The sequence below is a fragment of the Aulostomus chinensis genome, chromosome 10 (genome assembly GCF_037954235.1).
Source record: "Aulostomus chinensis isolate RoL2024-O1b breed Wild chromosome 10, RoL_Achi_v1.0, whole genome shotgun sequence".
NCBI lineage: Eukaryota > Metazoa > Chordata > Actinopteri > Syngnathiformes > Aulostomidae > Aulostomus > Aulostomus chinensis.
In genome coordinates, this window is record NC_141329.1 from 9,521,000 (window position 1) to 9,546,943 (window position 25,944).

The following is a 25,944-nucleotide window of genomic DNA, read 5'->3' on the forward strand; positions in this document are numbered from 1 at the left end:
CCGATGATGCAGTGGACACACACTGCACTCTTCAAGCATACCTCACGGAAAATGAACAGAATGAATGTAACACTTCATCACAGATACATAAATGGAGCATCTTGCTCAAGCCTTACTAATAAACTACAGCACTTGTCAGACTATGTATTGGTTAATAAATTATGGGTAATCAGAGCGTAACACACTGCTATGTGCTGTACATGTCAAACATCTTTCTTATGATCTCACACACACATGATCGGTGCTTTACAGGAAGACTGCGACATTTGATGCGGTGGTTGTTTCCTGTTTCACACTTTCATTTCAGTGTGGGTGGGTGTGTTTAAATCCTGTCTTTGCAACAGCCACAAACCGATTCTGCATTTCTCAAAGAGGTAAAACATGTCCAACAATACTACAAGAGACCAACTAGACATGAGGAATCCAACTTATGCTGCACTTTTTGGATCTGTGACTGTGCTGGGTCTGCCTTTCAATATCGTGTCACTGTGGATTCTGGTACGTCATCACAGCCAGAAATCTCCAACGAATGTCCTCATGGTCAACCTGGTGATTTCAGACACGCTGCTGATTGTCTCTCTTCCCATGAGGATCTACTTTTATGCCACTGGCACTTGGCCCCTGAACAATGTGGCGTGTATCATCTTTACAATGCTTTTCCAGAACAACATCCGCTCCAGCTCCACCTTCATCACCTGCGTCAGCATTGATCGACTGCTAGCAGTGGTTTATCCCCTGAAGTCAAGCCACCTGAGAACAGCTTCCAATGCCAAGAAATGCGTGGCGATCATCTGGCTGTTACTGTGCGTGGTGAACATCCCAGAGAGTGTGAAATTTTCAAGAAATATGGACAACTTCAATGCAACTACATGTTTTGAATTCCATCATGAGCAGCTGTGGCAACCGCCACTGCTTTACCTTCAACCTGTGTTAGTGTTAATCCTGTTGGCAATCAATGTTGTGTCCACTGCTCTGGTGTGTTGGAAGCTGCACCGACATCTGCAGGACTCCGTGGTCAAAAACAAGGTGAATGTGATGCTGATATTTGTCCTGAACTTGATGATGTTCGTTGTGTGTTTCTTACCTTTGTCTTTGATTGTTTTAATTAAAAGCAGGGAATATACATCACTAATATGTCTTGCAAGTGTCAACTGCTGTCTGGATCCACTGTTGTACTACTTTTCTTTTGATGGTTTCTACAAGAAAAAAAGTGATGCTAGCACATTTCTTAGACCAGAACAGCTGATGACATTGACGAATTGAATTAACTGCGATTGTTTATCTTTTTTTTTTTTTGGATGGGGGGGGGGGGTCTATTGTGTTATAAAAATGTTGAAAATCAAAAATGGAAGAGGCAGTGTTTTATAAATTAGACAAAAATGTTGCATGTTACAAACTGAAATTGCAAAATCCCTTTCAATGAGAGGCTTATTTGAATATTTTCATATTGAAAGTGATTTTGTGGTCATTTCCTTTGTAAATGACACAGATCGGAAATTTTGTAGACCATGTGAACAAGTACTTGCATCTTTGAGTTCCAATCTGAGTTGGAAAATCAAAACTACATTGATACCCAAGTCATAATGTTCAATAGCATACTTTCTGTAATGGTTCCATCTTATACTGTGTGAAGCTTTTATCTGTTGTTTTATTGTATTTTACCTTTGTAAAGTGTCCTTCAGTGCTGAGAAAGGCGCTTATAAATAAAATGTATTATTACTTTATAGATACTTAAAATGCATACACGTATATGGGACATCCTACTTTATGTAAAGAATTTAAAGGTGAATTAATTTAGCTGATGCCTTGAAATATTGACTAATAATCATTTCAAGGATCTGTTCATAGTTTTGCACACAAGGAATAAACAGTTAACCACCAGTCTGTGGTGTCTGCGGTTCTTTTTATCTAAAAACGTGTTACAAGTTGCTTCTCACTCACTTAGCGATTGATACACATGTTGGGTTGAATAGAATTTGAAAACATCAGCAGCCAGTTTCCGAACATTTCTCGAGCAGGTAAGACTTCCACCTTTTCCATGAGTTAAGTGAACTTCCACAGCTCATCATTTCTAGCCTGAGCAGCCAATCATTTTTATGTAAGTGGGCCTGAAAAATAAAATTTGCAAATTGATCACACAGAATTAATGAATTTATCTCACTTTTTAAGCCAGCAGGTATATTTTTAAATGTTTTACAGCTTTTTTAGGATCTGAGAGATTTCTGTCACTGAGACTATCTGGCAAGGAAAACCTGAGTATCCCTTTTAATTTACAAAGAGGGTAAAATATCATTTGATTAAAAAACATGGCTGCATATTTAACTGTCGAGTCTGAGCAAAAAAAGAAAAAAAAAAAAAAAGCATCAATTTGAAATCAAGGATGAATGAAGAATAAGTCCAAATATTTAATGTCTGGGCCACTGGTCTTGAATTTCTCATGTTGTGGGATCTTTATGCCTCAGACACATGAGAAGGTCACATAAAAAATAATTAGGAATGAGACATAAGCATCCTTCATCTTTGTTTGCTCTTCTTTAGATTGCTTCATACCACCATCTAGCATTCTGTCGTGTGTCTGTGCTTCGAAAACCCATGGTGCATTCTGAGGCTGTTCCTCTTTTTGTCTCAGTCTTTTGGGAGCCAGCACCACTCAAGTCCTGAAAGTGTTGCTAAATGAGAGGGGCCTATCAAAATATGTGTCCAGCATATCGACCCAAAAAGGATCTGAATTTTAAATAATTCTGATGCAGTGTCTGTTGACAATTACACTACATCAGGTAAGCCAGCACAATTTGCAGACCTGCTCATGTTGTTTGCCTTTCCAGCACGGTCTCGCCCCTATTCGTCAAAGAATAGGCGTTAGGTCAACTCCCCGTGACGTCAGCAGCCAACGTTGAGGGTACCCCCTCTGCATCGCTTGACAACGTAGAGGGCAATCCGATCGATTTCAATGCAAATCCCTCATTTTTGGATTTTGACGAAAGGGGATCATCCATCCAGGCTACACGGTGCTGCCGCTATTCCGTAACTCTCATCCTAACCCTCAATGTTGGCTGGCGACACAGAGGGGGGTACCCTCAACATCAGGTAACATCAGGGGGATTTGACCAAACGTCGGTCTTTGAGGAATAAGGATGTGACCATGTTAGCCTTTCACACCTCCTCACACGCTTTGTTTTCTTGAATCGGAACTAGGCCACTGACCAACTCAAACCAAACCACAGAAAACACATATTCATCTCTTGAATTGCATGTTGTATGACTCCAGCAGCATGAAGAACTAAAAACAAAAATAAGAAATTCAGATTCAAAAACAAAAACAGGATATCAGAGAGCCTGGAGACCTTTGAATTGATGGATTATGTGGTAACCGGTGCTGCGATTAGCATCTTAGTTTCAGCCTTCATACATGTGAGCTCTTTCTGTTTCAAGAGTGAATCAACAGAAACTGAATGCTGTGCAACCCCCAGCTCTTCAACAAAGCCTTGGTCATGTCTGTGTGGTTGTTCTTTTTTTTTGTTTTGTTTTTTATAGGTAGAATGCACTTGCAAGAGCAGCACTGATTATTTGTTCAGTCCGTAGCCCATTCTACTGAGGCCATGGAGTCAAGTTAATATCACTTGCTGTTTTTTTCTCAACACCAAACATATTTATGACAGCCTCTATTCTACATGGAGAACTGGAGCTTGGGCATGTCACATTGATTTATGTACATGGCTGAAATTGGCTTGATTTGTGTTCATAGGAACACGTTTTAGAACAAAATACTGCAGCCCTCAGTTCCCCGGTGCAGCCTTGCATTATATTTGCTATGATTTGATTTGTATGTCTCTGATTTGGCTTTTATTTGTGAATGTGTGTGCTTGCACTGTTGATGTGTGTATCAAGGTCAAACTCGTGTTTGTTTAGAGCTCTCTGTCTGTAAGTGACTGATATCCCAGGTCTGGAGGGAGTGGGAGGGCTTGAGTGTGGTATAAGTGCATCTGCTAAGGCCGGTTACGGTCAGCTGACCCTCCAGCCTGAAGGTAAAAGAAGGAAAAACACACATTATTTTACTCTGTCTATTTCCCAAGCACAAACGCACACAAACATTAACATTCACTTATAAGAGCACTACATAAAAAACCCTAAGCAGGTGCATCCAGGCATGCAAGCACTGCTGCCAAGACCTACTAGCACGCCTGTTGTTATGCAGCCAAATCTGCTGTGGACCAGAGGAGGACTTCTATTCAAAGATGGTAGCAGCTTTGGTGACTGTGGAGGGTGCTGGGGTGCACACAGAGCCAGAGACAATGAGAACACAGGAACGGTCAAAAACAAACAGTGAGAGGCTGAATGGAAAAAATGATTCTAGATTCACCAAAAAGAAGAAGAACAATCTTTCAGCATCAGAAGCTCAGGCAGCATGAAGTATCCCAGGCCTGTTCCAAGACTTAATGTGGGTTCTGTCTCCATATCCTAGGAAAACAGTGGAAAATTTGAGTTAGTTTGCATCAAAAAGGTACAATTTAGACTTAAGACATGCTGCACTCAAAGCACAATGGACAAAATATAAAATAACACTTTCCCTTTGGAATGAGGAAAAGCTTCACAGTATGTGTTTATGTATCAGCAGCCATGTCTTGCAGACACAAAGTTTTTCTAAATCAGTGATGGACTTTCTGCCATTATGCTTTAAGACTGAAGGTGTCAAAAACTCAAAGCAAAACAACAAAAATCGCCCAGAGAGAAGATTTTTGTACTGTAAACATTTCATCCAACTTTTGTATTAATACATACGTAGGAAAGACACAATATCCTGCCAGCGGTCACAAAAATGGTCCTGATCTCTTCCTTTAATGAGCCATTTCAAAGCGGTACAAACAGCAAGCGGCATTATAACTGTATATAAAAGATACTTCGGATGATCATTGCTATGCATGCTACCATATGCAATCTGCATTGTGAGATATCTCATATTGTGGCAATGCCATATGTGAACAAATTACTTGAAAGGTCAAACTTAGAGATAGAAGCCCAGAAGGGGAACTTTGTCTAATGGATTTTGAACTTCTGAAATCCTGCAACAAACTTACTTAAACCAAAACCTCAGTTATCATTGTCTGAATGAAAAACAACACTTGGGAAGAGCTCAGTGTGAATTGGTTCACTTACTGCATTCGTCTTTATACCTGACATTTCTCCACCCCTCAACAAGTGATCCTCTGGTAACTCCTATGTCATCATCATATTTGGCACTTTCAACCATTGCTTTTCATTTTGTTGAATCTGTCCTTTTTCTGATTGTAGCACTCTCACTTTTCTTTAATATTTATTTGGCTCTCTTTTTCTTTTGCCACCATCAATTCTGATTGTGCCCATCTTGCTTTTGGAAAGCCTCCAACTATAAGGTTGTCGTTTTCAGGTTTTGCTGCTAATTACTTAGCCATCTAACGAGTATATCATTTCACTTCTAGGAGCACATAAGGTCACAGTTACAGTCCTTATTTTTCACTTTTAATGAGTACACAAGGAATACGTGCAATCCCATCTGAGAACGCGTCCTTCACTGTCTGTGGTCAGTTTGTTTACTACTTAGTAAGTTATCACAGTGTGATAACACAGAGGGAAGCATAAAAATCCAACTGAAAGATGAGAAACACGATAAACATTACATCACATTAAACCCAAATTTACAGTCAAAGCACATGCGTTCAGCTTCCTACCTGACTTCCTACTGACTTACATGACAGTTCATCTCTTCTCACCTCTCTGAGGTGCAATTAAAAATCAACTAATTTACTTGATTATATAGTATAGTTCCACAGGTAGACAAATGAACTGTCCTTTCATTTTTATGTAGAATAGATTGAAGTATGTATTTCATTCGTTGTAAATGGCCTAGTAGCGTATAGCCGATAAATGTCTACATGAAAAATAGGTGCTCATAGCAGTAGCTAGGTGAATACAGCCAAGTCAGAATAAATAGCCATTTTGAAATGTTAATTTTTTCTGTCTGACTGGAGAGCAAATCGTATTTACTGTTGTAGTTTTCATAAATGGGACGGAGAGATGAGGCGTAAGATGAAAAGTTCTGGCCCAGTTCTGGCAGGCAAAACAAGGCCAGAAGGCATTCTCGCAGCGTCAGACCTCTGCATGATGTCGGTGGCATCAAAGCGGTGCCACCAACACTTCCCCAGAAAGAGCTATGGGGGGACTGCTTGGGGGATGATGGTCTATTGCTTTGCCTTTCTCTTCTCCTCTCCTCTCATCGTTCCCTCTCTCCTCAAGCCCGAGCCAGCTGTCAGTGGGAGTATGCAGAGACACTGCACTCTGTCACACTAACTGGAGAGTTAGGCTGCAGAGGAGTCGATAGAGAGATCTGGATGTGGTGACAGTGGAGTGATTAGGCCATGTAGAGACTTTAGGAGAAGATGGAGACATTGGAGGGGACAAAGAAAGACAGAACCAATAGAAACAGGGACTTGTGACCTCTTGAGACACATGACCTCTCATTTGAGGCCCAGATAAGAGGATAAACGTAGTGGTATTGTCCCTAATGGTACACGATTTTATTGCAAACTAGCAAGTCTAAGGGAGTAACTTGTCTGTGTCTTATTGCAAATAACATCACACTGGACCATTGGTTTCAGAAATGAAGAAGATGGGTTTTCTATTCTCTCCATGTGCTCCGTAAATGATCAAATTAAGATGCATGAGAGTGCTTTTCTATCTGTCACACTCGCTGTGCACAGAGGGATCTCCTAGTTTGCTGGCGGAGGAAAGTCTCTGCCACAATGTTGTTAAGTGTTTATTCCCATTCTGTCTGATGAGTGAAAGCTAAATGTGGAAAGACATTAAATATGGTTTTAATATCGCTATACCTCTGCGAGTTACTTTACACAATGACAAAATAACAGCGCAAGTGTTGTTTAGTGTTCAGTAATATTATATTGGGACAAGTAGAGACAGACTAAAATTTGTAGGTTTTACTGAGGAAAGACTTAAAAATAGCCAGGGACAGCCCACCACAGGACAACATCCTTGGCCCATCGATACACATAAGTAGCACTAAGCTATTCATCAACAAGTAAAAGCCTCGTCCTCAACAAAAACAAATTATGCTGCTAAATTGAGTACTTTTACCTTTAATGCTACTTTAAGTACACGTTCCTGATACTTAGATCCTCTGGAGTTAACCAGGTTTGGAAAAGATTGTGGAGTGGAGGAGGAATGTCAAATATGGATGCTGTAATTGTCATGGTGATGCTGATGTGCAAGCTCCTCCTGTGTCTGTGTGGAAGGCTACATGGCAAACGTCTGTTCGTGACTTTCTCATTCATCACATCCTCTTTTAGGGAATCAAATCACCAATTTAAATCAACCTTATCAAAATAATGGACACTAGGACATGTGAGTGATGAAAGCCACCTCAACGGGCAGAAGCTGTCTTCACTTGAGGTGAGCTCTCACTACATCGAGTCGATGAAGCAACCCATCTGTTATTTATGAATTAGTTTGTGATGTCCATCCTGGTTGTTCATAAAATATTCAAAAACGGTTGACAATCAGAGCAACCAGCCCAGTGGGATTCGCCTTGATGCCCCCGATGACCAGGACTATAAATTGCAAATAGACTGAGTGTACGACCTCTCTGGCCCGCCCATTCATAATAACTACTTCCTTTTTCAGTTAGATCATATTCTTGTAGGGCTGACACAGCTGTGTGAACTATTACTCATAAATCTCTTCAAAGTGCCGGAGTTTAACGTGTATTAGAGTTATAACTCTGCTTAGCAACAATAGCTTCATTGCTGAAATGTCACCCAGGTGAGCAGAGAGTGACTCATTAGCACCACAGTGCTCTGCGGGAGTGTATCATGGACGAGCCCATAAAACGTCTTTAGATTTTGCTCAAAGAACAAAAATCTGTAGAAAGCAAAACCATCCCAACTATACTTCATAATAGGATGTTGAACTATGAGAGGTTAAACACTTTATACATTTATTGCCATACACTGGAATTGTCTGTATTGAAATGTTATCATTTCATTGTTTCAATCAGCATTTTGCAACCTACACAGTAAATGGTTGGCCATAATGTGTATGGCTTATATCTCCCAAAAGTGAAATACAGCAGACAAATAGAATTGTTGCACATTGAACTACTCAACCAGGTTAGATTGGTTAATACACACACACACACACACACACACACACACACACACACACACACACACACTCATACACACATTTTTGTTTGCTTTTTAGTTTTTTTCTCCTCTGAACTCTGAGCAGATGGATGCACACAGTATGAGACCACATTACTATTATAGCATGCAATTCCGTATTCCCGGGGTGGCAGATATGGTAGTTGCGAGTTCGCATGAGTCAATAATGAAAAAGCAGAGAAACCCAGAGAGAAGGAACCAAATTCTTATAAAATTGGCCATTTGTAGCATTTGTAATTTTGAAAATAGCCTTGATGGTGAAAAAGAGAGGGAAAAAGTTTTTAGCCCGATATTACTCAGCCACTGATACAACAACTGTTTTTGAACACAGGAAATATTCTGCTGCACTCAGCCCTCAAATGATTTACATTGCTAAATTAAGATTTTGTGCACAGCTCTGTGTTATCATGATTATTTCATTTGATCTATAGTTTTAATTTGATTCTGCTGCAAATCCCCACGGAATTTGTTAGCTTACACTGTTGCTGCTTAAATGAAGTTAAAATATGGAGAAGCAATATTTGATATTACACAGAAGAAATAATTGATGTTATAAAGTATAATATTTGATATTATACAGAATATACTCTTAATCATAAATCACACAGTCTCAAAAAGTGAATACTAAAGGAACAGTCATGTATGCCTATGTCATTTACTTAGTTTCACATGAAATTTGGAAACAAATAAAATAGTATGGGTTTGATCTTTTTTTTTCTTAAATAAGGATTATAAAGAAAAATCTTAGACTAAGAATTATAATCATTGTGAAAAACTGTGATAGCACTTTTTTTCTGACAGGGACCGAATGTCATTTTCTGTTCGTATGATATTACACATTTTATTGGAGTTAGAATTACACATGCTATTCCCCAGTTTGTCAAGTAGAACACTTCATCCTGTTGGGAAATTGATTTCTGGTACAATATTACATTAAGAGCATGTGTGGTATGGGTGGCTCACTTTCCACTATTAGGTACCATGTGCACTCCTCTGTATACAAATCTGAAGACATCAGGCAGGCGGTGGTGTTAAAGTGCCACATTTCTGATGTGTTTTTGGAGGCCAGCCTGTCTCTGAGCATCTCCACGGCTAAGGGGATTTTTTTTTTTACATTGAGGATTTTGGGCTATTCCTAAAAATAACATCTGTCTGAGATTTGCACATTTTGTTTCACAACTTTTAAAAAGTAAATGAAATCGTTAGCAGCACAAAGCTAAAATTATGCTGTAAAGGAACTACACTGCGGATGCATAACTTCAGCGCAATGATTATTTTTTTCTTCTCAACAACCTCTGTGGTCCGGTTTAGCTGCTTCTTAGCAACCGTTCATAAATCACTTGAAGACTTTGAAGCTGAAGAGAGAGGTATCTACAGACACATACCATTTATGTCGTAGAACAAGTTGATAAAATGGCCTCAGCTTGTGCTGACCGCCCAGCTTTCTTCAGGCACGTAACTGTATAAACCAGGGGTGTCCAAACTGATCCAGGAAGGGCCGTGTGGCTGCAGGTTTTCATTCCAACCAAGCAAAATCAACACCCGGTTCTAGTTAAATCAACTAAGCTGTGTCCACACAGCTGATTTGTTGGATCAGGCATTGCTTTTGCTCGGTTGGAATGAAAACCTGCAGCCACACGGCGCTTCCTGGATCAGTTTGGACACCCCTGGTATAAACCCATTGACATCAAGATGAGGAAACGGGATATTCAACAGTCCTTATTTCTGGATTTTTAGGACTCATGTCCCTTCCTGGCTGCACGGTGGTGCAGTGGTCAGCACTCTCGCCTCACAGCAAGAAGGTTCCAGGTTCGAGTCCCAGCTCAGGCACGGTATCTTTCTGTGTGGAGTCTGCATGTTCTCCCTGTTCCTGTGTGGGTTCTCTCTGGTACTCCAGCTTCCTCCCACAGTCCAAAGACATCAAGAGGGGACGAGGCTGATTGATACTCTAAATTGACTGTAGGTGTGACTGTGAGTGTGAATGGTTGTCTGTCTGTATGTGTTGGTCCTGTGATAGACTGGTGACCCGGCCAGGGTGAACCACGCCTCTCGCCTGTAGCCACTGGGATAGGCTCCAGCCCCCCCGTGACCCTTAATAGGATAAGCAGAAGAAAATGGATGGATGGATGGATGTCCCTTCCTGGAACATAATGCACATGTGTCAGCTAGTATATGTCCCTGTGTCATATTTGGATTCACTGCATCATCAGCTGGGAGTCTGGTGCTCTGTTGCCATACATAACATGGAATGCCTTCTTGTCAGCTGCACACTTGGATTGTTTCGCAGTGAGGGAGCTACCAAATTGAATTTCATCAGCGGATGGTGTGGATTGAAATCCACGCATTGTCATCTGTTTGTTTTATTTTCTTCCCACATCGATAACCACAGCAATATTCTCTCTGCTTCCCAGAATAATACTTAACCAGCGGAGATAGCCTTGGAGAAAAGTTCCAGGGAGAAAAGTTCCTCCGGAAAATTGAAAAAGTTATTATGAATCTGACTGCCTGACACACATGTCGATACATTCTCACGCACACCTTACAGCCTAGGGAAGAATTAATTTACTTTTATCCTGAAACATTAATTTTATTGCATATTTCAGAACATAATCGGAACATTTAAAAGCTTGAATCTGTTTTCAATGGCATTCCATGTGGCAATAAATGCTGGGCTGAATGTCTGCGTACAGTTATGTCTTTGCCTGCTTTATTCAGAAAAGCCCAGTATCCGTGTCCCACATTTTTAAGGTCTTGCTCAGACAAGTCCTTCAGATTTGTTTCTCGGACCAGATTCCTCCAAAATCTGATCGTTTTGTCTGTATAAAATTTACAAGTGATGAGATCAGAGTTTTTGTGTCCAGACATCGGCAAACGATGGAGAAACAGGTTATATGTGAAGTAAAATACACTTTAAATACCCATTTTAGTGTCCAGGGCGTCCAAACTGGGATGCAGTTGTAGAACAGATGTCATTCATTTGAATCAGATTTCAAACCACCTCTAAAAAAAAGTCCCGTGGTTTATGGATGTTCACACACTAAAATCAAACTGGATTCAAGCTGGATATGCCATCCATCCATCCATCCATTTTTTTCTGCTCATCCTGTAAAGGGTGTGTGTGTGGGGGGGGGGGGGGGGGGTGCTAGAGCCTGAATGGGGTGCCAGTCCATCACAGGCTCAACACATAGACAGACAACCATTCACACTCAGAGCCACACCTACGGTCAATTTAGAGTATCAATCAGCCTCGTCCCCTCTTGATGTCTTTGGACTGTGGGAGGAAGCTGGAGTACCAGAGAGAACCCACACAGGAACAGGGAGAACATGGAGACTCACACAGAAAGATCCCAGGCCCGAGCTGGGGCTCAAACCCAGAACCTTCTTGCTATGAGGCGACAGTGCTGACCACTGCACCACTGTGCTGCCACTGGATATGCCAAAAATAAATAAATGATGAACATGTTAAAAAGACAACAAAATATTAAACAAACTTGAAAGTCACTGGGTTAGAATCCAGCCCCCTCCCTTAACAGGATAAGCGGAAGAAAATGGATGCATGGATGGCCTGGCAGGCTCAGCAAATATCTGAATAAAAACGTGAGGTTCACATGTGGTTCACATACATGGATAATCTCTTTGTAGCCTGCATGGAAAAACAAAAATCGTGGATATTTACCAAATTGCCTCCTGCTGAGATGCTGCCGACCATTATTGTACAAATACTACAGTATCTCAAATTCCTCTAGTGTATCTTGCATGTACTTATTGTTCTTTATTAAGTTTACACCAGTGTGCTTGGCTGAGACACCTTATGTTGATGTCCTTGATTGATGTATAAAGGTGGTCGAAACCTTCTCAAACAGGATCGCGCTAGGCAGGCTGGTGGATTGGAGTGGGCTGGGATGCTCCAGAGATAGGGAGGAGGAGGGAGAGAGAGAGAGAGAGAGAGAGAGAGAGAGAGAGAGAGAGAGAGAGAGAGAGAGAGAGAGAGAGAGAGAGAATCCATCTCTCTCTCCTCCCCGTGACGTCGCTCGGTCTGGTCCCGGGGTGCGCTGCACTCTGGTCCCGTCTCAGCTAGAAAACACTTCACTTGCTCCCTCCAGCGTCCTCAAGAGCTGCTCTACAAGGCGCAAGCTGCGGATACGGCGTCCTCCTGTTACTAACTACCGGGCTTGTCCCACATATACACGAACTGTTCCTACACTGCTTGAAGAGAGAACCGGCTATCGTTGAATAAGCGGGAGGAGGCGGAAGGAGAAGGAGAACGAGAGAGGGAGAGAAAGAAAGAAAGAAAGAAAAGAGGAAAGAAGAGGAGCGAGGTCGCAGCTGATGTCCACCGAGAAGATGCTGACAGTAACCGGCGTGTTGGCGCTCGTGGCTCTGGGCTTGAGCGCCGCTCACACCAAAGGTACGGTGGGTAGGTGAAGGACAACTTGCTCGCTCTGTATGGCGGGCTGCTGCTGCTTTATTTTAGGTGAGAGAGTGGAGAGGTGGTGTGTGGATGCAGTGATTTCCATCTCTAACTGGTTGTTAAGGCACTGATTACAGTCTTCACTGCGTGTTGCTCTTTCTCCAATAAAATAACTGTTATTGCTACAAAATGTTTAGACTTGTGTCATAAGGCGTCTTAGCAGCCCTTCACTTTTTCTCCGGTGCTCAGTGTATTGTATTCTACTTGCCGGTTAATGTCACGTGGCATCAGTGTAAAATTCTGTTGGGGATTCTTTGTCGAAGCATCCCGTTAAATATGTAGATGGTCTATATTCAGATCTTTTTTGGGGTCTGATATGTATGAGGGTAATAATGGAGTACATTATCAGTACTGTTAAGTCATTGTGAGGATTGCCCAGTGCCTCCCAGCACATTTGAGATGGGAAAAAAAATCAGACTGTGATTAGTCGAGTGAGACCTGACTTTTTTTTTTTTTCTAATTTTGGATTAAAGAAGGACATAGTTTAGATGTCCTGAAGAAACAAATAAGCAACTGTTGCACAAACTGTTCATCTCACAGGGATAGGGGTATGTTTGTGGGTATTTATATATGTGTGTGTGTGTGTGTGTGTGTGTGTGTGTGTGTGTGTGTGTGTGTGTGTGTGCGCGCTTGTGTGTGTGTGTGTTAACATCGCAGTTAAACTTCAGTCAGTGCAGGTTATTTTTTAATTTACAACACAGAATTGGTCCCTATAGTTCAGCCAAATTCCATGTGGAATGATGTACATTATATACGCCACTGACTGGATTTCTCCACAAGGACATGAAATTCCCAGCCACAATAATCTCATTAAATCTCATAAACATGTGGTAAATATCCCCAAAGCCACAAATATATGATACGGACATCCAGATGCCACAAATGTGTGCCATCCTGTTGCCAGCTTTGCTTCACTGCCGAGCTAATTTGAGGTCTACCAGTATCCCCTGGTGCAGCGGGGCTGCTCAATTCTCTGGTGAGCTTGGCATGTCTTGTGGGTAAACGTGACCGGCAACAGGTTCTTGCTAATCAACTCCCTTTAGACTGAAGCTGGAGCCATTTACGTAGAAAAATAACAAGGTGACACCTGTCACTTTCGTCTGGCCGTCCAGAGCCACAACGTGTGTGTGTGCATGTGTGTGTGTGTGCGTGTGTGCGTGCGCGTGTGTGTGTGTGTGTGTGTGCGAGACACAGGGAAGAGCTTCCCTGCTAGGTAACTGTCTGCAGCTGCAATCTGTGTTCCATTTTGAAGAAAAACATATGCTATCAGAGCCACTGGCGGCCTTGACCAAGCTCAGAGGGCAGGTTTTTGCCTCATATGCACTTTGCATTTGGGAGCAACAACAGATCTGTGTGCATATTCATGCAGAGACAGTTATTTACCTGATATCCTAAAGAGCTCATACATGAAATACAGTAAAGAAACTGCATTGTCAGGAGGGATTTATCCATTTTATATCCAGCGCTCGGCTGTGAAGTAAACAAATTACAGTCAAGTTAACGGGGGTGGAAAAACTAAGCACACTATGGTTCTAATTGATTCCCCAGAGCCGCTATTCACTCTATTAAAATCAACAGGAAATAAGAGTCTTATTGTCTTCAGTATTGGTCTGCTTCTATCTGTTGCTGCAGATAGAAGCTTTCAACGTCTCCTGTCAAGGTTGGCAGGAAGCAGAACCTATGAGAAGTAACAAATCTGTTTCCATTTTTTTGAATCTGTTCCTCTGTTTCGTTTTTTTGAAATTACAACCCAAATTGTGCTTTCGTGTCAAGTGTGTTGAAGGATCCGCCTCCATAGCGCCGCTATGCAAAGCTGTTTTCCAGATAACTTTGAAGCACCGCCACTCCTGTCATTTTCTGTTTAGCCACCGTTTTATTCCAGGAAAGCGTGGACGTGCAACTTCCTTTAATCACTGTCACCCTCCAGTCATCCATTCAGTGAGTGTATGTGTGTGTATGTGTGTGTGTGTGTGTGTGTGTTTCTGTCTGCCTACTTAGTATGTGTTTCAGAAGTTGTCAGAAATCAAAGCGCAAACAGGGCAGTGTGTGTGTGTGTGTGTGTGTGTGTGTGTGTGTGTGTGTTGTGTAGGTGTGTGCGTGTGGGTTTGGCTGCGTGCACAAGTGGAAGAGTGATGGAGTGCAGCCAGCATGTTGACAGCCAACAAGTATGCAAGGAAAAAAAAAACACAAAAAAAAAAACAGAGGTGATGCCGGTAAAAAAAAAAAAAAAAAATTATTGCACTGCACATACATGCTGCGGCTCAAACGATTTCATCAGGACAGAGCGTGTCGCTGCTCAACAGGGAGAATCTTCTGGCAGCGAAGCAGAAAGAGCTGTAGAGTTTTTGCCTGTGCTGCCTGGAGCCCCGCTTTTGTGTAATTCCAAGCAATATGAACTCTGAATTTAGATAGCTCATTACCAGCACAGTGTATTTTAATTCAGCTACCCACTGTGTCTCTTTGTTGGTGGAACCTTTTTGCTGCTTTATTATGTCCAGATAAACACATTGCACATTTTCCCTGTCAACATACATGCAAACAACATTTGGAGGAGGTCTCTAAGAGCCAGGCTGGAGGCTGATGCCTGCTAGTGAGGTGTTGCAGGATTAATTGACACAGGTCTTATAATTAATCATGTTCTATAACGGGCTTCTCCATGTGTGCTGGTGCTTTTGTCTGTGCACTGGAGGGATAAAGAGCCAAGAGGGTAGTCTTGGAGCAAATTAAAAAAAAAAAAGGAAAAAAAGGGGGATGACAAAAAAAAACAGAGGCAGATTTATGTCCCATCCTTTGGAGAGGGAAAGTGCATTATGGGAGTACTCTATAAATCCTCCAACAAGGTTGTGGCACAAGATGCGTGAAAAATCCTGCCTGGCCCATCGCAGCCTGGGGAGGCAGCGCTCTGCAGCATGGAGGAACCAAGCGCAGATTTTTCGAAGACTGCTTTTCCGTTTTCAAGGCTGGGCTGATCTTGGCACAGCCCTTTGCCATTTGTGAAGTTGGAGGGCTTACTAGCTGATGTGGTGGAAGAGTGCTTGGCTGGGGTTGGACATAAACTGAATTATGTATGTCGTAGTAGAAATTATGTATGTACTACAGATTACCAATAGGTGATGAATCGATTGGCGCCGAATTTCATTACCTGACATCATCTTGGGAGTTAAGTAACCAGGTGACGTCACACCCGTAACACACAGTCAGGGCGATGGTGAGCTGAATGAGGGCTCTAGTGTGGTAATACTTTGGGGACACCTCTGCAGTGTAACCTCAGGAAAAAGTTTAAATCTAAAAGTTGAAGAGGAACCCTTACTTGGGAACTTAAGCAGCTTTCCTGGAAATTGAGAAGTTATAAAAAAATAGTTATTTTTTGCAATTGACATTGTATTTTTGTTATTATAAAGGAAGTAAATTAGCAAAATAAAATATGTATGATTAGGTACTTGTAAGGAATTTCAGGTACTGGTACAATATGTGCACATTGCCCAGCGATACGTTCCACAGCCATAGCCTTCCTGTAAAGCTTGTGGACACAGGATCCTGGCTTGATTTTAAACGTAAGGTGTGTGTGAGAGAAAGAGTTGAACATTTGTTTTTCAATGAACAAACACTTGATATTCCAAATGCAAAAGTCTTTTCATTCCGCTTTGTTGGATCAGAGTTCACGTAGTGAACAGTTGGTTGTCTTCTTTCCACTAAAGGGAGGTGTTGTCCCTGGAATGTGTTATCAGATGGTAGTGTGCTTATCGGACGTCTTCCACTGTGAGGTATTCTCACCTCTTGCCCTGTCTTTTCCATATATCTAACTCCTTTTTGTTCCACCTCCTGAATTTTGTCGACAGGGACGAAGAGGAGTGGAGTCACATAAGCATGTAGTTCACTAGCTGACTAAACTGGGTGCAATTCACAGGGAGTGGGTGTCTCATCTTTCTCTTCCTTCTTTACCTTTTGGTTTCACTGAATGGTCACGGCTAGCTGTACCTGGCAGGAGATATTCAGACAGCCAAGGCCCATTGATTTGTCCTACAAAGTGTAAAGCAGAGAGAGACAGAGAGAGAGATCATTTAATGAGAGACAAGGCCAGAGTAGTTTCTGCAGAACTGAATGAAAACCTCTGTTATGTTTTGAGGAGTATCAAATCGAAGTAAGTGGAAAAGAGAGTGTTCATTTTTGACCTTGGAAACAGGAGTTTCACTCGCTCTGCTGGAGTTTCATTCTACATCATGTCTTCTTCATCAGCAGATGGAACTGTTGGGTGTGTGTGTGTGTGTGTGGGGGGGGGGGGGGTTCCACGGCCCAAATTAGAGTGGTCTATTTAGCATATTTATTTGTGATTTCTGTGAGATGCTAGAGCTAATTTCAACACTTGATGCTGTTGAATTTCACCCCTAATAAGGTGTTTCAGGCAACTTAATAAGATCCATTCTGTTCTTGTTCTGAATATCACCAGGTATGTATATATATATATATATATATATATATATATATATATATATATATATATGTATAGCCTGAAATTATTCATACCCCTGGCAAATTTTGACTTAATACTGCTTTTATTCAACCAGCAAGTTCTTTCTTGATTGGAAAAGACACAGGCATCTCCCAGAAGATAATTCGACGATGTACAAGAGCCTTTATTTATATTTGAACGAAAGTGGCATGTCCAAAATAATTCATACCCTTCTCAATAATCAACAGAAAAGCCTTTATTGGCTATTGCAGCAATCAAGCGCTTTCTACAATTGCTGACCAGCCTTTTGCACGTCTCCACTGGTATTTTTGCCTGTTCGTCTTTAGCAATGAGCTCCAACTCTTCCAGGTTGGAGGGTCTCCTTGCCATCACACTGATCTTTTGCTCCCTTCACAGATTCTCATTTGGATTCAAGTCAGGACTCTGGCTGGGCTACTACAAAACGTTAATTTTTTTTTTTTTGCCACAAACCATTTCTTTACCGCTTTTGCTGTGTGTTTTGGGTCGTTGTCCTGCTGAAATGTCCACTGGTGCCCAAGGCCAAGTTTCTCTGCAGACTGCTTGATGTTGTTGTTGAGAATCTTGATGTATTGCTCTTTTTTCATGGTGCCGTTGACTGTGATTAGGTTCCTTGGTCCATCGGCTGAAAAACACCCCCAAAGCTTTAGGCTCCCACCACCATGTGGGTGATGGTGTTCTTAGGTTTAAAGGCTTCTCCTTTTTCACACCAAATCATAGATTCATCATTTTCTGGCCTAATAATTCAAGTTTTGTTTCATCCGACCGTAAAACAAAAGGCCAGAGCTCTTCTTCTTTCTCCAGATGAGCATTTGCAAAGGCCAAGCGGGCTTTTATGTGCCTTATCTGGAGAAGTGGCCTCCTCCTTGGTCTACGTCTGTGGAACCCAGCAGTGTGCAGTGTCCGTTGGACTGGCTGTCTTGAGACACTGCCACCAGCAGAGCCCAGATTCACCAAGGTGGCCTTGGTGGTGATCCTTGGATTTTTTTTTTTCCACTTCTCTCACTATCCTCCTTACCAACACAGGTGTTATTTCGTATTCCGACCATGCCCACTGAGAGGTTCCACGGTGTGTAACGTCCTCTATTTTGCACTGTAGTACATTTAGATATGGCCTCATAGCCCTTTTCCTGTCTTGTGAGCAGCCACAACGTGCAGCCGCAGGTCCTCAGTGAGCTCCTTTGTCTTCGCCATGACTGTTCACAAACCTGTTTTGGCCTCTTGAGTTGATTAAAACAGCTGTTCCTAATGAATCAGGGTAATTAGGATTCTGTAGAGCAATTGATGAGGATATATATACGTTGCCTCATCAACACATAAGATATAACAATGGTTCCTGTCAAATTTAATAGAAATATGAAGTACCAAAAAAGGGAAATGCTCTTTTACTTGTTTTACCTCAATGTGCTTCATTATTGACGCTGTACATTTGTGGGGAAAGTTCTACCTCTATTAAAACCTTAGAAGTGCACCAGATTTACTGTACATCATGTAATATTGTCTATTGGAAAAAAAAAAGAACTTTTTTGCAGTATCTTGCTGAAGAAATCTTTCAGTCAGAATACAGTTGGTCATGGTTATAATTCTGTTGGTAGAACGTAAAACTTCGATGTGAATTTCGCGGGACGCTCTATAGATTATTTTTTCTGAAAAGCGGCTGTGGAAACCTCTGTGTTTTCTGCTTCCCCACTGTGCCGCACAATCCCCACCTCTTCAGCGTAATCAAGTTTGTTAGGCACTTTAAGTGTCATGCTAGACTCTCACCAAGCGTTCCTTGCTGATTTGCTCTCAAGTCCTTCTACACATGGAATAGACACCACTTATACACACACTGAAGAACTCTAACGACTCCTTCTGGGAGCTTTTCAGTCCTCTTCTCATCTGTGTGCTGCTGTTGTCCCTTAATCACTTACCTTCAGTTCAATCTCGGCAGTGGACTTCAGTTTTTCAGTGATGACACGTGAGGTGTACGCACACGCGCGCGCACACACACACACACACACACACACATACACACACACACACATACACACACACACACACACACCGATATACACACACACACTGATGAGCAGAAAAGGGTTACCCAGACAGATAGCACCCGACCTGTTCCTCTCCACCAGCTGAGTCCGGCTGACCTCCGAGGAAATGATCAGATGGTGAGGATGGAGAGAATAAGAAGAAGAGTGAGAGGAGAGAGGGTGAGGGAGAAAGTTGCAGATCTTTGTCTCAGCAATTCATAAATCTTCACACTTGACAAGTAGTACACTCGGAGATGAGTGGAGGCTTTAAGGTTGGACATGCAGACAGAGTGGTGGAGAAACAAATGGATGGATTTCTGCTTTTGTCTTCTGGTTGGAAGTCTCAAAAGAAATGGAACAAACAATTTTTTTAAGTAAAAATACTCCATATCCAACCATCCAGGTCTTATCCATCCATCTAGTTCTTATCCATCCATCCAATCGTTATTTTGTCCAGGCTTTCACAGGATGCAGCCTATAACAGCACACAGAAGATGAGAAGTGAAGAGAAGTGTAAGTGGTCATGAAGCTCTTGAACAGATATTTAATCATCCGTGTCTCTGCGCGCTGCAATTGAGGCCTGGTGGCTTTATTTTTTCCCATTGTCTGTTCATCTGTTGTGCACATGAACATCCATACATTACGTTCTCATCAGTGTGACACCTCAGAAATGGCAAGAGGTAATTTCCTACTCCACTATGTATTTGGAAAGGTTGATGATTTTCTATACTCGTGCTGCACTAATATTAGCTTGTGTATCTGTTCTCTCATCCGGCTTCATTCATCCTTCCATCCATTATCCATACCGCTTATCCATTTAGGGTTGCAGGGGGCGGGGGGCTGGAGCCTATCCCAGCTGCCTTCTGGCGAGAGGCGGGGTTCACATTGGACGGGTTGCGAGTCCATCACAGGGCCAACACATGTAGACAGACAACCATTCACACTCACAGTCACACCTACGGTCAATTTAGAGTATCAATCAGCCTCGTCCCCTCTTGATGTCTTTGGACTGTGGGAGGAAGCTGGAGTACCAGAGAGAACCACACAGGAACAGGGAGAACATGCAGACTCCACACAGAAAGATCCTGTGATGGAGCTGGAGCTCGAACCCAGAACCTTCTTGCTATGAGGCAGCAGCGCTAACCACTGCACCACCGTGCCGTGCTTATCGGGCTCCATTTCAATTAATTCATTCATGAAAGTACCAGTTGTCCTCCCATATGGTAGCCACTAATATGCTGAACAGGAGCTGGCAGAGCTTATACCTATACATCCCAGACGTACACTCAAATAAGAAGACACACACACACACACACACACACACACACACACACACACACTGCTGTTCTCTTAAGGTTGGTTACATGTCAGTTAAAATTCGCTTCACCAGCAGGAGGTCCACAGATTCGTCAGTGTTGATAAAAAGGCATGTTATTTTGTGCTCCTTATTAAGAGTTACATTATCAGTGTCAGCACTAGTGGCAGTCGTCCAGCATCCAGCAGATGCTACTCTAAATGTGTCACTATTCTGCTGTGGCTGTGATGGGTAATGATAGGAGCTCATCTAGGCTTATGTTTGTTTACCTACATGATCCCTGCTCTACTTTTAAACTTAAACTTCCAAATCAAATCTAAATCATTTCAAGCGAAGAGAGCACACTTTAGTTCTGCTCTGTATTGTCACTTGAAGTTTGTTGATGCTACCTAGATTGCCGTAAAAGCATCGTTGAAGAGTGAAGTGATGCTTTTTAGTCTCTTGTAGAAACTTTGCACTCTCACAGCGAACAGTTAAAAAATAAAATAAAAAAGAAGTCTGGCGCTGTCTTTGGTCCTGAAATGAGCCAGTAATACTCAGCATGCAGTAATGGAGAAATCCATGGTGCTGAAAGAAGACACAATGGAGGACTTTCTCTCCATGAGCTTGTGCCTCAGCTTGAGCGGGCCTCTGCGTATATACTAGCGTGTGATGATGATGGTAGGGGTGGAGACATGTGAGAAAACACCAGGGATCTGACAGGCTGTCATGGCTGTGATAAGGCAGAGCAGTGATTGATGAGTGACAGCTGGATGGTTTAAAATGGTCAAGGAATGTGCAGCATCTCAATGATACAGTGATGTATTAGCATTTAGCTCATACATAGCGACACATGATGGTATCTAACGCCGGATGATGGGATATTGTCACAATATTAAAGTACCTGATAGATTATTTGGATTAATGGGATAATATGGAATACATTTATTTGGTCAGTATTACCAATTACAGCCTAATGTTGTTTACATTCTTCTCACTGGTTTCAAGTGGGTTAGTCACAGTTAGAAAGAGGTGACTCATAGATTCTCATATGCCACATTTTCTTTTATATTGATAGGCCTGTGAATATGAATTTGGCTTAAGGTCCAGTCCCTGAATAAGAACCAGAATCCTGTTTGATCTGGTCAACCCACCAGAAGATCATTGGTTTTTCTGATGTTCAGCTTCAAGATTTTGATAGTGCGTTAAGTGTGAGTTCAAAACTACTCCTAAAACCCTGCACTACCTTCAGTATATTGCATGAGTTTTAGCTCAACTGTTCAACTGGGGCACACAAACTCCAGGCTTTTTCTTTTTTCACCAGCTTGTGTCGATCTTTTGATTTATAGTTCACTGACAAAAAAAACAGAATGTACAGTATATAAAACATTTTTTTTGAGGAGGGCAATGTATTCAAAATGTTTTGTAAGGGGTCAATGACGCATATGTTGTTAAAAAGCATGGAATAAAGAGATAGGGACAATCACAGGATCCTTTCAGCTTGACAACCAGGTTCTTCAGGGCTAAAAATATTAGCTTAAGGTGCTGATTGAGAGTATTCTCTCACAGCAGCACCGTAGAGGGCCAAGAACCATTAAGAATCAACCATATACACTGTTCCAACAGTCTAAAGTATATTGAGTTGTGGCCAATGATTTTCACACGCCAGCTGCTCAGCCATATTTTCAGCCTGCTATAGAAATGTAGTCACAATGATCCATGATTCCTGTGGCGTTGTGATGACGTGGCGCACAAGAGTGTGCAGTGTGTTATGACTTATGAAGGCGACGGCTCAAACTTGAAATACGCTCACGTTATGTAGTACCTTTCATGTTGAAATATCTGTTGCTCTCTCTCTGTCTCTCTCTCTGTCTCTCTCTCTCTCTCTCTCTGACACACACACAAACAGAAACACACAAACAAATATACACCCTTGAAATGAACAGGTGGGACCAGCTTTGTGTAGAGGACCTGTCATGGATGCATAATTTCTTTTCCTTTCTTTTTTTCGGTCTGTTTTGTTTTTCTTTTTCGTCTGCTGCAAATGGGCCTCTGAAACACACACACGCACACACACACACACATACGCGCACACACACACACACACACACGCACACCACACACACACACACACACAACTTTGCTACTCGTCCTCTGTCTTGCGAAGGTCTACCCCAGATCTGTACCTCAGTAATTTCCATGCCTGTGTGTGTATGTGTTTGTGTGTGTGTGTGTGTGTGTGTGTGTGTGTGTGTGTGTGTGTGTGTGTGTGTGTGTGTGTACTTGTTTACCTGTGTATATTCCTGAGGGACCTGAACTCTCTACTGACTTGTTTCATTTTTAACTGGATGCTCATGGCCTCATTTGTCCTTGTGTGTTTTGGGGTAAACCGCTAAGGTGCTCTCATCTTCACAGGGAGGCCCACAACAGGGGTTTGGTTCGTGGCAGCTGCTAACTGTTAGCGCATGCAAATTGTAGTTTTACATGAAATTTAAAAAAGAATATGTTATTGTTACACTTTTGTCACACTGTCGCCGCTGATTTAGCTCATATTTACATTGAGTGTGCTGATCTTGCGCTGCGGTCCTACAGCACAGAGCCGCGTGGATGTAGCACCTCCTCCTGTGTTAGCGAGGAGGAGGATCTGGGTCACTGTGTACCTGCTCCTCCCACTGCTTTGCATCCTCTCTCTCTCTCTCTCTCTCTCTCTCTCTCTCTTTGTTCACCCTCTCTTCTATCTTCCTCCATCTTATACTCTCATCCCTGTCCTTTCCTTGTATGTCTTTATCTTATCTTATTGCCAAATATATAACAGATCTCGTCTTCTCATCATTGTTTTCAATCATTGGTTCTTTTCCTAGCTCCCACTGGGTTTTGTTTGCTGTGGCGTTAATTACAGACAGCACGACTTAGCACGTCTTATCGCAGTACTTTCCCCTTCCCGCAGGATCTCTTTTTTCCCCCTCAGTTTCTGTCTATTTTGCCGGGACCCTATGGAGAGTTTCCTTTTAGCGAAGCTTTGGATTGAGGGCATTTAGGAGCTCAAATTTTAATCAGACTTAGTTATGCCTTCATAGTAACTTCTGTTGATTTTATTGGTTGGCTATGTTTCATGAAGGCCAAATGTACCCTGAGGAGCAACATTGTGATAGCCGTGCAATAATTAGCATTTGCACTCCAATGCATTTCTGTCATGCATAGTACATGATAACCTGTAGAAAAACTGTGAAGTTTGCAGAAAAATTAACATACATACACACACATAAACACACACACACACACACACACACACACACACACACACACACACACATACACATACACACGCATGCACGCATGCACACGCACAGAGAAACCCATTCCTGGACATGTTTGGGCACAGTAGACTAAAAGCTCAAGAGAGGTTGGTGAATATTTAAAGTGCAATATTAAGTCCTTAAACACACAAAATGGTTAGCATGAGACACATATACACTCCTGCCTCGCTGCCCTCCACCTCTCCTTGGCTCTACCTGCCCTCTATTTGAATATCTTGTCACTTGGACGTACTGTATTTTAACAGTGCGTCTGTGTGTGTGTGTGTGTGTGTGTGTGTGTGTGTGTGTGTGTGTGTGTGTGTGTGTGTGTGCGTGCGAAGGTCACTCCTATTTCTTACCAGCACCTTATTAAATCATGCATCCACTCTTGGCTCACTCTCCACTCCTGCCTCTCAGTGTTTGCTTCTGTCTTAAATTCAGTATATGTTTTTTGCTTCACATGTGCATGTGTAAATGCAGGTATGTTGTGTTTTGGTGTGTTCATTCATGAGTGTGCGTATGTGTGTGTGTGTGTGTGTGTGTGTGTGTGTGTTAAGAGTGTGTGGGTCCCCTTGAGTTCTCATTATGGTGAGGGTAGATGGCCGAGCCTAGCCCTAACATCTGTCTCTGAGAGTGTAGGGGCCCACACCGAGCTCCTAGCCAGGAAACAACCAGAGAGGAGAAGCTGATTTCTGCTGCATAACAAGTCACACGGCTGCAGCTCAAGCTGGAGAAAAGTTCATTCCTCTACTTCAGGTTACCTCTTACATATACAGTGGGCTACTACTTATGTCTGTATGCAGTGTTCGCTTTCTTCAGTACAGGTAGCAGTTCAATATTTTTATCCAGATTTAGAAAAGCCTACACAGCTTCATCACTTAGCGTCAGTGTTTCATACTTTTGATAAATGAAATAGAAGCTCTCAACCTTGTAAATGATATAAAATGTAAATGGGAATGAGAGCAGTCCCACCACACAGCTCACTGGGGTCACTTTCATACTGCTTGGTTCAGTAGATGCAGGCTGATGAAAAAGAGACTTTTTTTTATTATTATTATCAATGTGCGCTGTGATTGGACAGACTGTCATCCTACATCATTACTGTTTCATTAATCTGTGCTGCAAAATCGAGTGCATGTGACCTTAAGGGAAGGGCATATGTTCATGGTGCATTCAGGTACTGTTTAACAGAACCAGAGTTACTGTTTAACAGAACCAGAGTTACTGGTTTGTTTTTTTTTTATTGGTATCAATTCTTAGTTGGGATAATTTCCTAATCTTGATTTTACTGGCCCCACATGAGGAAAGCGGTTCAATTTTGGGTCTGATTTGAGACTCGAGGCTAGTTGGAATAGATATCCCCCAAAATGATCCTGGAAATAGCAAACATTATTTTAGATGGCTAATGAGAGCGAGCTGAATGGGACCTGACGAACAACGGTGGCATTCCCTTGCAGCTAACACTAACTCTGTGTGAGAGAAACAATAAAGCTTTATTTTCAACTAATCTTCAATTCATGCTTCATCCAGTGTAACCAGGTAACAATGACAGTCCACCTCAGTCGCATTTGATTATGTCTGGAAAACATTCAGCATAAACACCAACTGTGTGTCCCTGAATCTTCTGGTGCGTGTGAGATCTTATGATTGGAATATTAAATCTTATGTGTTGTGGTGCCCCCCCCCCCCACCCCCTTTTTAATATTGGTTCAAGTTCCAGTGGCTGAGATCTGGTAACGCCTATTGGGGATGTAGAAACTGGAGATTGCATCCCCTCACCTCTTCATCTTTGCTTTCAAGGTCATGGTCATGTGGTACACAACTTCTGAAATGTAATCGTGTTCCTTGAAAAAAGACCTTGATTCTACATCGGTTTCATAGCTGAGGATCGTTCTTGATCCTTGAAATAACAGTTTAGAAAGCAGTGTTGCCACAAGACTGATGTCATTTAGAACAATGAAGAAAAAAGTTACAAAACAGAAAAAAAGGCTTTTGTTTATTTAACAGTTTGGTTATTTAATGCCTCTCAGAACAAATGGTTCGACATGGTAGAAAGCTCCAGCGAAGGAAGCTACTAAAATGACCAAATGGTGAGATTGTTTTCACAACTACTTTTCAACTTTTAATTTGACATTTATTTGAAATAATTACCACTGCAAGTGC

The 25,944-nt window shown here is 42.0% G+C and overlaps 2 protein-coding genes across 2 annotated transcripts in view; both read left to right on the top strand.

Moving 5' to 3' along the window:
• The first annotated feature begins 332 nt into the window (after window positions 1–332).
• lpar5b (lysophosphatidic acid receptor 5b) lies at window positions 333–1,294 on the top strand. The gene has a single exon (XM_086215112.1). It carries the CDS (start codon window positions 382–384, stop codon window positions 1,261–1,263), a length of 882 nt encoding a protein of 293 aa, XP_086071238.1. The 5' UTR covers window positions 333–381; the 3' UTR covers window positions 1,264–1,294.
• Window positions 1,295–12,237: 10,943 nt separating this feature from the next.
• LOC147254348 (calsyntenin-2-like) overlaps window positions 12,238–25,944 on the top strand; it is a 239,670-nt gene continuing 225,963 nt past the window's right edge. Inside the window, exon 1 of the mRNA XM_086215968.1 lies at window positions 12,238–12,618. Within this exon, the coding sequence (XP_086072094.1) occupies window positions 12,540–12,618 (79 nt within the window). The 5' untranslated portion in view covers window positions 12,238–12,539. The remainder of the gene's footprint in view (window positions 12,619–25,944) is intronic.

Bases quoted from the DNA above. Each gene is read 5' to 3' on its own strand.
- lpar5b (XM_086215112.1), top strand. From the start codon at position 382: ATGTCCAACAATACTACAAGAGACCAACTAGACATGAGGAATCCAACT.